This window comes from Microchirus variegatus (assembly GCF_963457635.1).
Source record: "Microchirus variegatus genome assembly, chromosome: 22".
NCBI lineage: Eukaryota > Metazoa > Chordata > Actinopteri > Pleuronectiformes > Soleidae > Microchirus > Microchirus variegatus.
Window position 1 is genome coordinate 3,587,123 of NC_139823.1, and position 13,933 is coordinate 3,601,055.

Genomic DNA, 13,933 nt, shown 5'->3' on the forward strand with positions numbered 1-13,933 from the left:
AATTGTGTGGAAAAAAGCATATAAGACACTCAATATTGTCTTATATCCTTAGCACACACTGTATATAGTCATAACATATTTATACTAACATACTAAAAAAAAGCAGCCTGAATGTTCTAAGGATTAAACACAAGTAAAAGTTGTCTTAGTTAAAAAAAGGAAAAGAAAACAGTATATATCATGAGATTTCTCCTTGATTACATTGTAAGTTCCAGCTGAATTCTGTCCATCAGAGTGACCAAACGCTTCCTCTTCACACAAGCGGCACACGCACAGAGCAATCCCGTGAAATGACTGCACCCGACAAGTGTTATCCCTTTAGAGGCGTCTGTCACTGCACCATAATCGCTGTAATATGGAGAGACACATTAATGATAATGATGGCCCAACTCCTGGGGGTAAAAGCAGGCCTGGCAAGTCTCAATTACTTGTTCAGGGTTGCCCTCTAATCAGCTCCGCTCCTCACACGGGTGTCGAGATTGTGTTCTCTCCTGTGACAATTGCTTGTGTTGCTCACTCCTGCAATGCTGCTATCAAGTAATAAAAACAGCCCAGGCAAGATTGTGTTCATTGTCCTTCACAGAGAAGATGCCCCTACTCTTTTTTTTTTTTTTTCTTCAGTGACAGCTCTTAGCCCGTGCTCCCCTTAATCTTCGGTCAGGCAAGAAAAGGTTAAAAAAAAAAACAAGATTGTTATCAACTGAAGCAATCACAGATGCAAGTTCAAGTAATACAAATCCATGGAGGAGCCATAGATGTGTCATTAAGAATTAAGAGCCACAGTGTTTCTTGATTAGTGAAGGGTGTGTTTTACTCTGTGTTGCTGCAGATACAAGGTAATGTCGGGCACGCCGGAGAAGATTTTGGAGCACCTCCTTGAAATGATGCGGTTGGATTCTCAGTTCACAGAGTCAGGTAGCACACAACAGCCAGCGACGGATTAGAGGCATCTAATTAATATGATGATCATTTCCTGAGAAGGGTTTTCCTCTGTGCTGTATATTTATTTCTTGCTCAGTGTCTCTCTCTCTCTCCTCAGTCCTTCTTCTACTCTGCTTGTTCTCATCCATAATTAGCCACACATCACAGACCTGATCTAATTCCTCTTGCTCCTGTGGATACATGTGGTTTTAATTGACCTGCAAAGGTGACAGACACAGGGCCATGTGGACCACGGCTGGATGGCTCTGGTCCTCTCTTTGATGTACATTTCTGTATCACATGAGCGTCTCTCTCTTTTTTTCCTGTCACAGACTCGGCCTTGGACGACTTCGTGCTCACGCACTGTGTCTTCATGCCAAACAATCAGCTGTGTCCAGTGTTGATGGCGCAATATCCTTTCAGCACGTTGTAATATAACTGATCTGAAAATTACGGTGGCCCTGAGGTGCAAAACGCAAACGCAAATCACAAAACACAACTGCAAATCAAAAACACAAACGCAAATCAAAAAACACAAACGCAAATCAAAAAACACAAACGCAAATCAAAAAACAAAAAGCAAATCAAAAACAAAAACAAATCACACAACACAAACACAAAAGCAGAAAACACGAAAACATTAACTCACAACATAAACACAAAAGCAGAAAAAACGAAAACATTAACTCACAACACAAACACAAATGCAGAAAACACAAAAAAATTTACTCACAACACAAACAAAAATCACACAACGCAAACACAAAAGCAGAAAACACAAAAATATTAACTCACAACACAAACACAAATCACACAACGCAAACACAAAAGCAGAAAACACAAAAATATTAACTCACAACGCAAACACAAAAGCAGAAAACACGAAAACATTAACTCACAACGCAAAAGCAGAAAACACAAAAACATTAACTCACAACACAAACACAAATGCAGAAAACACAAAAACATTAACTCACAACACAAACACAAATGCAGAAAACACAAAAACATTAACTCACAACACAAACACAAATCACACAACGCAAACACAAAAGCAGAAAACACAAAAAGATTAACTCACAACGCAAACACAAAAGCAGAAAACACAACAATGCTTTTGTATTTGTGTTTTCTGCTTAGGGCAGGATTTGAACTGGGGCTATCTGTAGTGTGCACTTCTACATGGAACGGTAGCTCTACCAAGTGTTTCTGCATTTGTATTTGCGTTGTGAGTTAATGTTTTCTGCATTTGTATTTGCGTTGTGAGTTAATGTTTTCGTGTTTTCTGATTTTGTGTTTGTGTTGTGTGATTTGTGTTTCCGTATTGAATTAATGTTTTTGTGTTTTTTGATTTGCGTTTGTGTTTTTTGATTTGTGTTGTGTTTTGTGATTTGCGTTTGTGTTTTGCACCTCAGGGCCACCGTAGAAAATAGAGGAACTATTATAAATCTATAGCTGCATGGTTTGGATCTTTAACTGCTGTGCACCTACCATGCCCAGGCCTTGCAGGGCTCCGAGCAGGAGAAGCTGGATTACACATTCAACAGCAAACGCAGGGTGATCCGCCTGGTTATGCAATGGGCAGACGTCCACGGTGATCACCTGCAGGAGGAGGACATCTCTGTGGCCTTCCTACAGGTGATATCTGGAAGATAATAAGAAAACATCACGCATACACACAAACGACGTGAATACAGTTGACGACATAATACAATGAACCACACTAAACAATCACAGCATAGCAGAGAGGAAAGTCAATTTCACTGTGCAGAAGAAATTGGTGCCTGACATTCAGTACTATTGATTTACTCAGATTTACTAGAGACAGAATATTATTTGATAATAACGAAGGTAAATTAAAGACTGCAGAGAGCCAGTCCTGACATACAGTTACATCCTTGAGTTGAAGCTAAAAGCTTAGATTTTACTTCATTTAGAGTTGGGAGTCATTTTTCTCTAAATACTGTGGTTTACAGGAGTTTTTCATGGCAGTGTCTGATGACGCCAAAACGATTCCCTCGCTCAGTGATCAGCTAACAGAGCTGGGGAGAATTGTAAAGCACAAGTAAGTATATACACTTTACCGTAATCTCCTTGTTTCTTACATGTATGTCACCTTGAGTCCAAATGCTATTGTTCTTCTTTTCTTTCCGTGATGTAGCACTGAAGACGCCAGAGTCTCACAGAAGAAGGTAAAGACCGACTCTGTCACTTTCATATTAAAACGGTCACTTGTTTGCTTACGTTTGGATGGAAACTCGTTGAATTTCTTCACAGCACAAAGTCATTCTGCGCCAGTTCGGCATGGGGAGTGAAAAGCTTCAGAAACGTCAGCCCATTAAGAGCAATGATGAAAGTGAGTCAGTGTGTCACTGTAACATTACATCTCATATTTGATATTATATTATATAGTATATAATATTTACTTCGAATTGTCCGTACCTCATCTCACTTGTGTTAGAGTGGGTGGCATTTTTGTAGTATTCATTTTGAAGCAGAAGAAGATTTTAAAACACCTTTAACAACATTAAAAATATGATAGTAGACATTTTCAGTTTTTTTTTTTTCTTTTGGCCCTTTCACTTAGATCCAGACGAAGTACTAAATTAATTTGTTAATTTCTGTTGATATAACTCATATCAGTAGAAGAGACAGTAATTCAGTGATTCGAACTCTTTTGGGATCCCTTAAACTAAGAATTTGATTTAGGGAAAACTTTAAAAAAAAAACTAAAATAAAACTTGTTTTATGACCTGTAGGGGGCCAGATATACAAATATTAATACTTGTTTGACTGCACCTTGGATTTTTTTTTTCTCCAGTTCTGTTTAAAGTCTACTGCTGTGACCACACATACACCACGATCGGGGTTCCTGTGGCCACGTCAGTCAGGGAGGTCATCGGTGCCGTGGCCGACAAGCTGGGGTCAGCAGAGGACCTGCTCCTGGTCAGCCTCAGTTCGGCAGGAGGTGAGAGCAGTGGCAGCTACATGTTAACAAAGACCACACAGGAGAGAGCGTGGTGTTATACTAATTAATCTGTGGCTGATTTAGAAATGAGCCGTCTGTTTGCAGTGCAGTTTGCTGACTGTGACAGCAGGTGCTAAATTACGGCCTTTAAAACACCTTACATTTAGCTCAAGGCTGTTGTTGCTGGTAGCGGCTTTTTTTTATTACCGTGATGATGTTACTTTGTCTCTGCGGGAGAGTTCAAGCACAGCTCTTACGACATTTGACCTGCATTTAAGATTTTCAAGAAAACTCACAATAGATCTCACTTGAGTACGAGTGTCTGTTTGGACCTGTTATTCACATCTGTGGACATAGATTTGACGACTGATCCCACACCGAGGTAATTCACTTGTTGCAGCATCAAAAGGGTCAGAGGTACGCAAGTACACATACAAAATATATTCTGTAAAAAAAAAAAGATGTAATACAAAATAAGAATAGAACTAAAAACACTCACTCACTCACTCAATCACTAATTGTCTACTTCCTCCACATGGAGGGTCACTGGAGCCAATCTCATACACCTACAGTCAATTTATAGTGTTCAATAAAAAACATTTACATGTTTTTGCACTGCGGCAGGAAACCAGAGAGCTCGGAGAGAACCCACGCACACACGGGGGAAATGTTCAAAATCCATTGAGAAAGTCGAAATTCTGTCCAACCGGAATTCAAACTGCACGGTGACCTTCTTGCTGTGAGGCAACAATGCTAGCCAATAATGTGCCGTGTACCCACATTTGATATACAATACGATAAAACAAGAATATTGGAATATAGAATCTACACCTTTACTACGGAAAAGGACCATGAAGTGCAATAATGGTCCATGATACAGAGATGTGATGAAGGAATAGTGGAAAATAATAAATATGACATTGTCCAAGTGCTCTTTAGTGTGAAGCCACTATGACACACTGAGGACGCAACTTTAAAAACGGAGAAAAAATTTCTGATGTGGTCTGGGACCAATATGGACAGATTAGGGTTAGGTCAATTAGGGATTAAAGAGGCCACATGGTACAATATTATAATATTCTTCCATCAATCCACAACCGCTTTATTCTCCATGGAGGGTCGTGGGGGCTGCTATGCCTATCTCAGCTGACATAGGGCGATAGGCGGGGTACACCCTGGACAGTTCGCCAGTCCATTGCAGGGCCACATATAGAGACAAACAACCATTCACTCTCACTCTTATGGTCAATTTAGAGTGACCAATTCACCTAATCCCCATATTGCATGTTTTTGGACTGTGGGGGTCCAAATACGTATACATATATATACAATAATATATTCAGTCCCCAAACAATTATGGATGTAAATCTTTTTCGTGGTTTCATTTCACAGAGAAAGTGATCTTCAAATCCAACGACGTCTCCGTGTTCTCCACTCTCAGCACAAACGGACGGCTGTTTGCCTGCCAAAGAGACCAGCTGGATTCTTTGGTGTGTTGATGTCTCTCAGGAAACAAACACTGCACGTGATATTTGTGTAAACATGCGGATTCACACATACATTTAATGAATCTCCAAACTTATTGTTGTGTTAATTTGAAGCTATTTTTTTTTCCTGAAGTTGAATTATATTTAATCTTATGACTCAATATGTCTCTGATTTAGCATGTATTTCTTCGGTCAAAATTGAGGACATTCATAAAAGCAAATGATATGATTATTAAATAGTAAAAATACAATGTTTTTTCTGATTTTCAGACCCCATTACCTGAGCAGGAAGGTCCCTCCACAGGGTCACTGGTCACCTTTGAGTTGATGAGCTCTAAAGATGTGGCCTTTCACATGACCTCCTATGACTGGGAGCTTTTCCACTGTGTACATGAGGTATGAACCTGAGAGACATTCAACGTGTGATGTCACTTCAGAGGCTGGAAGATAAATAAATATAACTGTAAGAGATTTATTGACAATTAATTTTTCTGTGTGACAGCTTGAACTCATCTACCACACATTTGGGAGGCAAAATGTCAAGAAAACCACGGTGAACCTGGATCTGTTCCTGAAGAGGTTTAATGAAATCCAGTTTTGGGTGATCACGGAGGTGTGTCTGTGTTCTCAGCTCAGCAAGAGGGTTCAACTTCTCAAGAAGTTCATCAAGATCGCTGCTCAGTGAGTGGACCTCGTGTCACTGTCAAATCGAATATTACATTCTGTTTGTCTCTGAATGCAATATTGCTTATTTGCTACCTAATTCTGACCTTTTATGTTTTCTATCAAAGCTGCAAAGAGTATAGGAATCTAAATTCCTTCTTTGCTGTCATTATGGGGCTGAGTAACCCTGCAGTGAGCCGGCTGACTCAGACCTGGGAGGTGAGTATGTCCACTATTTGTGTCTGTTCAGAATCTATGACAACCATCAATGATTGTCACATTGCTAATTTTTCTATTTGTTAAACTTGTATTAATTTCAGTTAAAGGTGCATTATGTAATAAATCTAAAGCAACTGGCCATAAAATCCTCCTAATATGTCACAGAGACTCAGGAATAATGTTCATATAACAAACTGAACTCACCAACAACAACAGTACAGACAAAATATTCCCATAAAAAAAAATGTATGTTTTGAAATCATGTTTTGGCATGTGGCGCCACCTATTGCCGTCTACCAATCATTGCAGTCAGTAGCGTCTCAGCTGCCGAGCAACCACGGGTTGCCAGTTACGTCAGAAAACGAAACCTAATAGACCTCGGTATTTTGAATTTAAGTGTATTAACTGCTTTTGGCCACATTCTTACATATGGCGCCTATAAACCAACACAATTAAAGGTGCATTATGTAATAAATCTAAATCAACTGGCCATAAAATCCTCCTAATATGTCACAGAGACTCAGGAATAATGTTCATATAACAAACTGAACTCACCAACAACAACAGTACAGACAAAATATTTGCATAAAAAAAAATATTTTGCAGACCGCAAATCATCTTCATGTTTTGAAATCATGTTTTGGCATGTGGCGCCACCTACCGCCGTCTACCAATCATTGCATTCAGTAGAGTCTCAGCTGCAGAGCAACCACGGGTTGCCAGTTACGTCAGAAAATGAAACCTAAAAGACCTCGGTATTTTGAATTTGAATGTAGTAACGGTTTTTGGCCACATTCTTACATATGGCACCTTTAAGTGAATAAAAGCACGTACTTGTGTTTTTCTAGCATTAAATAATAGTTCAACCATTTGAACACAGCAGGGACGCCAAATCCGATCATGTGTGGTCACGGGGGAAATGCATCCCGAATGCATTTTAATTCCATTTGGGGCTGGATTTTAACATCAGGTCTAAACAGGGCCTTGGACATGAGTAAACCTCTCCTCTCTGATGTGTTCACAGAAACTTCCCAGCAAATTCAAGAAGTTTTACAGTGAATTTGAAAACTTGATGGTAAGTGGAAACACGTTCTCTTTCACTTTAAAGTGTGCCCAACAGATACTAAGTTAAAAAAGAAAACAAAAAAACATCAGGGTTATTGCTCTGTCAGCTGGTCACTGTGGGTTTAGCAGCATCACCCTTGTCCTGCATTGTGATGGATGTGTTTAACACACTGATGGGAGTTCTCAGAACAGTGCGACTGTTTCCACAGGACCCGTCCAGGAACCACCGAGCATATCGACTGACAGTTGCCAAACTGGAGCCTCCCATCATTCCCTTCATGCCACTGCTGATCAAAGGTTACAAACGTTTATCCTCTGACTGTTCTTTTGAATGTAATGTCATTTTGACCCGTGCAACAATATTGTTTTGTTGTTTTTGTTTGCTTCTCCAACCAGCTCAAGAACTGATGTTGCTTTTGCTCTAAATTCATTCTATCAATTTTGTTTTATTCCAGACACGACATTTACTCATGAGGGCAACAGAACATTTATTGACAATTTGGTCAATTTTGAAAAAATGGTGAGAGTCTGTATAAATGTGCCGGTTTATTGTCTCACAGTACTTTTAAAATATTTGATTTTCTTGTTGTCGAGCACATCTCTTTATCTTTCAGCGGATGATCGCTAACACAGTGAAGATAATGAGACACTGTAGGAGCCAGCCATTCAGTAAGTCCCAAATAATCATCTGTCAAATGTAGGTTTTAAGGTTAAAAACCATAAAATAAATGGAAGGTGGGTGGATGTGAATTTGGCATCTGACAAACCTGCATTTAATAGTACACAAATAAGTAGAATCGAGTTGAAAACATTATTACAAGACATTATTAAACTTTAAAAAGCTAGAATAGCTAAATTAAGTTAAACAACTTGACTTTATGAGTTGAAACAATATGCATCAAGTTGAATTTACTTGCATTTTTACGGCAGCAGGTGAACTTAAAGGCGCCATATGTAAGAATGTGGCCAAAAACGGTTACTACACTCAAATTCAAAATACAGAGGTCTTTTAGGTTTCGTTTTGTCCGCCATTGTAACTCAGACGTAACTGGCAACCCGTGGTTGCTCGGCAGCTGAGGCTCTACTCACTGCAATGATTGGTAGACGGCGGTAGGTGGCGCCGCATGCCAAAACATGATTTCAAAACATAAACATGATTTGCAGTCTGCAAAACATTTTTTTAATGCGAATATTTTTGCTGTACTGTTGTTGTTGGTGAGTTCAGTATAATTCAGTATTAATGGTGCATAGTTACATAATGCACCTTTAAAGTTTCTAAGGTCAACCAACTTATAATTTGGTTCAGTGCATATATATAGAGAGCAATAATTAAAATATAAGCAACAATGAATAAATACAAATAATAAAACAAGCACATTAGAAAGCTTGTGCAATTGGAAATGTGTTATGCAACTGCAAATATTTAATAAGAAATATGTCTTTATAGACTTCAGAGCTCTTTTTTGGGGGTTAACAAAGTTGACATTTATCCACTTTTTTCAGGTCCAGATTCACCTCTGGCCAGTAAAACCCACCCAGAGGTTCAGACTTACGTTCGCCAGCTCAGCGTGATCGACAACCAACGGACACTAACTCAGCTCTCTCATGGACTTGAGCCTCCCAGGTCATGAAAAACCTCTCAGGGACAGAAAGGTTAATATCTGCTGCTTCATTATATGACATGTTCGTATACAGTGGGATGAACTTGCTTTAATACCACGAGGACCTAATCATAAGTTAAATAGTTTCAGATGCTATTGCCTGGCTTGTGTTAGCCTTTGATTTACAATAACTTCCCATATTATCAGAGCTGTAACTGCTGGTGCTGCAGAAGCTCTCATATCACTGTGCTGTAGAATTCCCAAATCATTCCCAAACTTAAACAACTGGAGAATGTTCCTGTGTTAAATTTCAGACTATAATTCTACACTGTGTCATGTTTATGCTTTCAAAACGTCTGTCACAATTATCTTCCTAATGTCCAGCTATTTCATAACTTTTGTATGAGACAATATTTATACGTACTGTATATTTAAATTATTTTGTGTTGTAAGATGTGTGCAAATATTTATTTTGACATTCAGCATGCACAGGATTATAACTGTTTGTATCGATGTGAGCACATTGTACTTGTCTGAATGTCTTAAAAAAAAAAAACATGTGTCTGCTGTAAATATTAAATATTTTAGATGTATTTGTGCGGCGTATTTTCATTACAGTTTTGTTTTGCCAACCCATTACGTTGATTTCCGTCTTGAGAACGAGTATTATGATTTAGGAAAATCCACAGTTAAATTTCCTTAAAGGTTTAATTCAGGGGTTCTCAAAGTTTTGATACCTGAGGGCCAATTTAGGACCCCAACATTGGACTGAGGGCCGCCAAAGGAAAAAAAACCAGAAAGAAATCCCATGTGTAATAATTTAATGACCAGCTTGCAGTTCTACAGTTTACACTTATTGTTCTTAATGTCCAATAAACATTTAACAAGTTTAGTAGCTCCTGGATTAAAACTATCAACTGTAATTCATTGCGGGCCGCCAGAAATGTTTCTGCGGGCCGCCATTGGCTCGCGGGCCGCACTTTGAGAACCAATGGTTTAATTATACCGTAATTCTTTTGTTTATCTATTTACTGGCATGTGACAGATTAGACCATGCATGCAGACTTCAGTCTCGTAATTTTCTTTTATAATTAAAACATAAGGAGTTAATTAATTTAGGAACTTCAGATAACTCAAAAATTAAATGAATAGAGGAATAATAATAAAGAAAAAAGTATTCCTAAGCAAACATATGATATGAATGATAATAACAACAAGTAAAAAATCTTTCATTTTTGGCTTTGAAGGTTGAGGTTGAAAATAGGTTTGACACAATAATATATACATGATGAACAAATCAAAGTTTAAATTGTGTATTGAAATCTTTTTTTTTTTTTTTGTCCTTAAAGTATATATATGTTATATAACAACGGCATAATTTATATGTTCGTTCTGTATTTGCTGCAAAATGAGCACATATTTCTGAAATGACACTGATCCAGGACTGGTCCGCCAACGTTCCACGTTCAACACCACTGTCCCAGGACATTTCTGGGGGAAAAAAAACAAACAAAAACATGGAGGGCTGCAGTGCCACTTTCCTCCAGCGGGGGGCGCTGTTGATCAGTATGGCGACTGTGCGCTGTTGTTGCTTGAGAAGGAAGTTGCGCAACCAGTCAAACTAGTGGCGTGAGAAAGAGTGGAGAAACCATCTCACTTTGAGTCTTCCCGGAAACCTCTCCTGGTTTTAAGGGCTCGTTTTCTCCAGCCCTGGTTGTGCCTGCGCCGAAGAAGAGCCGCCGAGAAACCGTCAACTTCAAACTCTATGTCGGTATGTTTACACTGTTTGGGCGGGTGTAAGTACATGCTAGGAAGCGGTTCATATCCAGGCTGATAGTAGTTTGTTTGCAAGATGATGTTTCGTATTAAAATACAAATGTAGTGCTGTATTTCGAATATGCAGTATAGTGTTACAGTATGCAGTATAGTGTTATAATATGCAGTAAAGCGCCTTCATGTTACTGCATGTACATGTTTACTGTTAATAGGAGTTGCTGAGTGTGATACATAAACGTCAGTGTAATGCAGGGCTATTCCAACTTTAACTGTGGGTGGGCCATAAAGGAAAATAGCTCGCATTTTTGTGGGCCACAGATAATATTTGGCACACAAATTATTAAATAATGACTATTATTTGACTAATAATAACAGTATAATAGCAAATATATTGCAACAAGGAATGCTTGTTGACTTAATCTGAGATTTGAGATTATAATCAAATCCAGACAGCTATATATATAGTTAAAAAACATATGAATATAGTAAAGCAGCGTCCATCAGAAACAGTAGAGCCAGGTCTGTTTATAATATCCTGGGGCTTTTATAACATGCCCATAAATGCTCAATTTGGAATGAGTCAAATGATGCCATGCAGACCAACAATAAATGGGCCTGTTCATAATGCTACTAAAACTACTACAAACTAACTGCGCACAGTTAAAGACATTTGAATCACCAACAACAGATCAATAATCTCTGCATTTTAAGATGGCATTACGTCAAGAACATTTAACCCCATGATAAAGGGAGGGATGAGGTGTTTTTGACAGGTCTGTATCGTCAAATGTAGACATCATGATGAATGTGGTAAAACAGAATTAATTATTAAAAACGATTGGAAACAGACATGAGATGCTTACAATGAGGGCACAGACTGTTATACGGTGATCATCACTAAGTGACCATCACATGTATTCACAGCTACCACACTGTTTTTGGTTTGTTTGGACAATAATTCTGCTTCAAAGTTAAAGGGTTAGGGGACACTTTGCGACAAAGCCCTGTTTCACCAATCAGTACAGTTTTGTTTTGGTTCAGTATGCAAATTATTGTTATTCCCATTGCCAAACTTGAGATGAGTACTAAAATAATGTATGTGTACCATCCCAGGTTTTTGGCACTCTTCTGTTAAGGTGGTGCGACTCCTAAACAATGAAGTTAAGCACACTGCAATCACCATCCTGCCCACACACACCCCGTGGTGGAAATGCAAGCCAGGGTGTAACGTTCCGAACAGCACTGTGGTGAGCTGAGCTGCACTTAACAGCGTGCTGGAAAAAGGCCAGCAGGGGCAGAGGGAAAATCAATCTTAGTCTTGTAACAAAAGGCTCACTTAAAGCAATTGTATATGCTACCCTATACACTACCTTAATATATTTGCCACAGTGGGCCTTTTCCACTATGGTCTTGGCACGTCACGGCACGGCACGGTCTCCACTACAAAAAAAGTACCTACTCAACGTGGGCGGAGTCATCACTACGCGTAAGGGCGGTGACTTGTTGTTTTACACACACACACACACACAAACGAGTGAATAGTGACTTGTAAAGCAGTTGTTTTCAGTGTAGGTGAATCAATCATGAGTCATTTCACTTGTTTCAAATATGTATTCCTCCATGACCGGAGCACAGACTCCTGAGACTCTTCTGTTATATGTTGAGATTTTAGACTTTTCCCTGGTAGTTGTTGGAGATTAACCAACATTTTTATGATTATAAAGTCTTTTTTAAGTGATCTACACTTTGGCATTTTTTGGCTTGATTTTTGTGTCGGGCGTCTTTCGCCAATCGGTGGCCGGTAGTCTGACAACATCACGCATAGTACTTACTCAGCGCACTTGGTACCTCGCCAGAACAGGTACAGAGCACAGTAAGTTGCTACTGGAAACGCAACTTAAACGTGCCGTGCCGTGCCGTGCCGTGCCGTGCCGTGCCGTGCCGTGCCGTGCCGTGCCGTGCCGTGCCGTGCCGAGGCTAGTCAAGCAAGTGGAAACACGCCACAGTTTCTCTGTGTTTTCTGTATAGAAAGTGAAGTTTGTTGTTGCAGAGTAGAGCTGCAACAATTTTTTCAGCCTCTTAAATGTGAATATTTTCAAAACAGGATATTTGAGAACATTATCATTCCCAGGTCTGGTAAACACTGAAGGACATTTTCTCACATTGTATAGACCAAACGCCAAATCGATCAGGACAATAATCGACAGATGAATCAGTTATGAAAATGATTAGTACCCAGCTCCTGTACGGCTGACAACACAGATTTTGTGTGGAGAGTGAGCGGTTTACAAACTTCCGATTAGAGCTGGAAAAGTCTGAGATAAAGCAGTGAAGCTATTTTTAAGATATCATAGCCTTGTTCAGCACGAGCCTCGTGTTAATTATTAAAGCTGTTTTCCTTTCTGCCCATCCCTGCTGGCAGACATGTTTTCAGACAGAGCAAATGTCCGGGTCTCATGCTGGTAAATGAAAAAAAAAGGGCGGGACACACAGAAGTGTGCTTGGTGACAGTGTTGATACTATGCCAGTGCATTATATAACCACACGGAAACCGAAACTATTCCTTTAAATATCTATTAATTTGAGCTCTTAGCGAAGAACATAAAAGTAGCAAATGATAACTAGTGTTTACATGTATTCATCAGTGTCAGTGAGGGGAGGTGCAACGACACAGCTGTTTGCAGCTGGCGTCTCTTTCGCTCTCTCTCGCTCTCTTTGACGTCACTTTCCTGGGGATGAAAAGTTTTAACTTTTTTTTTGTTATTACGTTTTTTGGCCCATGATTTTGTTTTCAATATTTTTTCGATACATGAAGTTACAATATAAGGTATGCAAAACTGAGATTGCTTAGCCCCCTATAGGTTTGGTATCTACTGATACTGATACCAGGCCAATACACTCTTTCTCTTAACCCTTAGAACACAGAGTATTTGGCTGCTTTTTTCCATTACTATATTTAAACATACAGTACATACAGAGGGGTATAGGAATGTGCAATATAGAGTATGTTATATATCAGCAAAACCTAGGCAATTTGATGAAAAGAATATATATTTTCACCACACACCTGAGCAAAAAAGTACTCAAAATGTTTAAAATTGGATTGAATCTGTGAAATTTGGAAATGTGTCACAGTTTAAAGTTCACTTGGCTCATTTTTATGGACAAAAAGAAAAGAAAAACTGTCGAATTTGTGACACAGTTTACCCATTTAGGCCTTTCACTGTTCTGAT

General features: G+C 39.1%; 2 protein-coding genes across 3 annotated transcripts in view; both read left to right on the top strand.

Annotated features, from left to right (window-relative positions):
• Window positions 1-9,327, top strand: part of rapgef4a (Rap guanine nucleotide exchange factor 4a) — a 35,954-nt gene extending 26,627 nt beyond the window's left edge. For both annotated transcript variants that reach the window (XM_083908668.1, XM_083908669.1), the window contains 16 exons: window positions 830-915; window positions 1,254-1,332; window positions 2,409-2,559; window positions 2,898-2,986; window positions 3,083-3,113; window positions 3,199-3,277; window positions 3,743-3,889; window positions 5,282-5,379; window positions 5,647-5,772; window positions 5,879-6,057; window positions 6,168-6,258; window positions 7,283-7,333; window positions 7,533-7,620; window positions 7,779-7,843; window positions 7,938-7,992; window positions 8,827-9,327. In XM_083908668.1, the coding sequence (XP_083764794.1) occupies window positions 830-915; window positions 1,254-1,332; window positions 2,409-2,559; window positions 2,898-2,986; window positions 3,083-3,113; window positions 3,199-3,277; window positions 3,743-3,889; window positions 5,282-5,379; window positions 5,647-5,772; window positions 5,879-6,057; window positions 6,168-6,258; window positions 7,283-7,333; window positions 7,533-7,620; window positions 7,779-7,843; window positions 7,938-7,992; window positions 8,827-8,954 (1,543 nt within the window). In that variant the 3' untranslated portion in view covers window positions 8,955-9,327. The remainder of the gene's footprint in view (window positions 1-829; window positions 916-1,253; window positions 1,333-2,408; window positions 2,560-2,897; window positions 2,987-3,082; window positions 3,114-3,198; window positions 3,278-3,742; window positions 3,890-5,281; window positions 5,380-5,646; window positions 5,773-5,878; window positions 6,058-6,167; window positions 6,259-7,282; window positions 7,334-7,532; window positions 7,621-7,778; window positions 7,844-7,937; window positions 7,993-8,826) is intronic.
• A 4,182-nt stretch (window positions 9,328-13,509) lies between these two features.
• map3k20a (mitogen-activated protein kinase kinase kinase 20a) overlaps window positions 13,510-13,933 on the top strand; it is a gene marked incomplete at both ends in the record, with an annotated part of 20,192 nt that continues 19,768 nt past the window's right edge. The window contains one exon of the mRNA XM_083908415.1: window positions 13,510-13,527. Coding sequence (XP_083764541.1) covers window positions 13,510-13,527 — 18 coding nt within the window. The remainder of the gene's footprint in view (window positions 13,528-13,933) is intronic.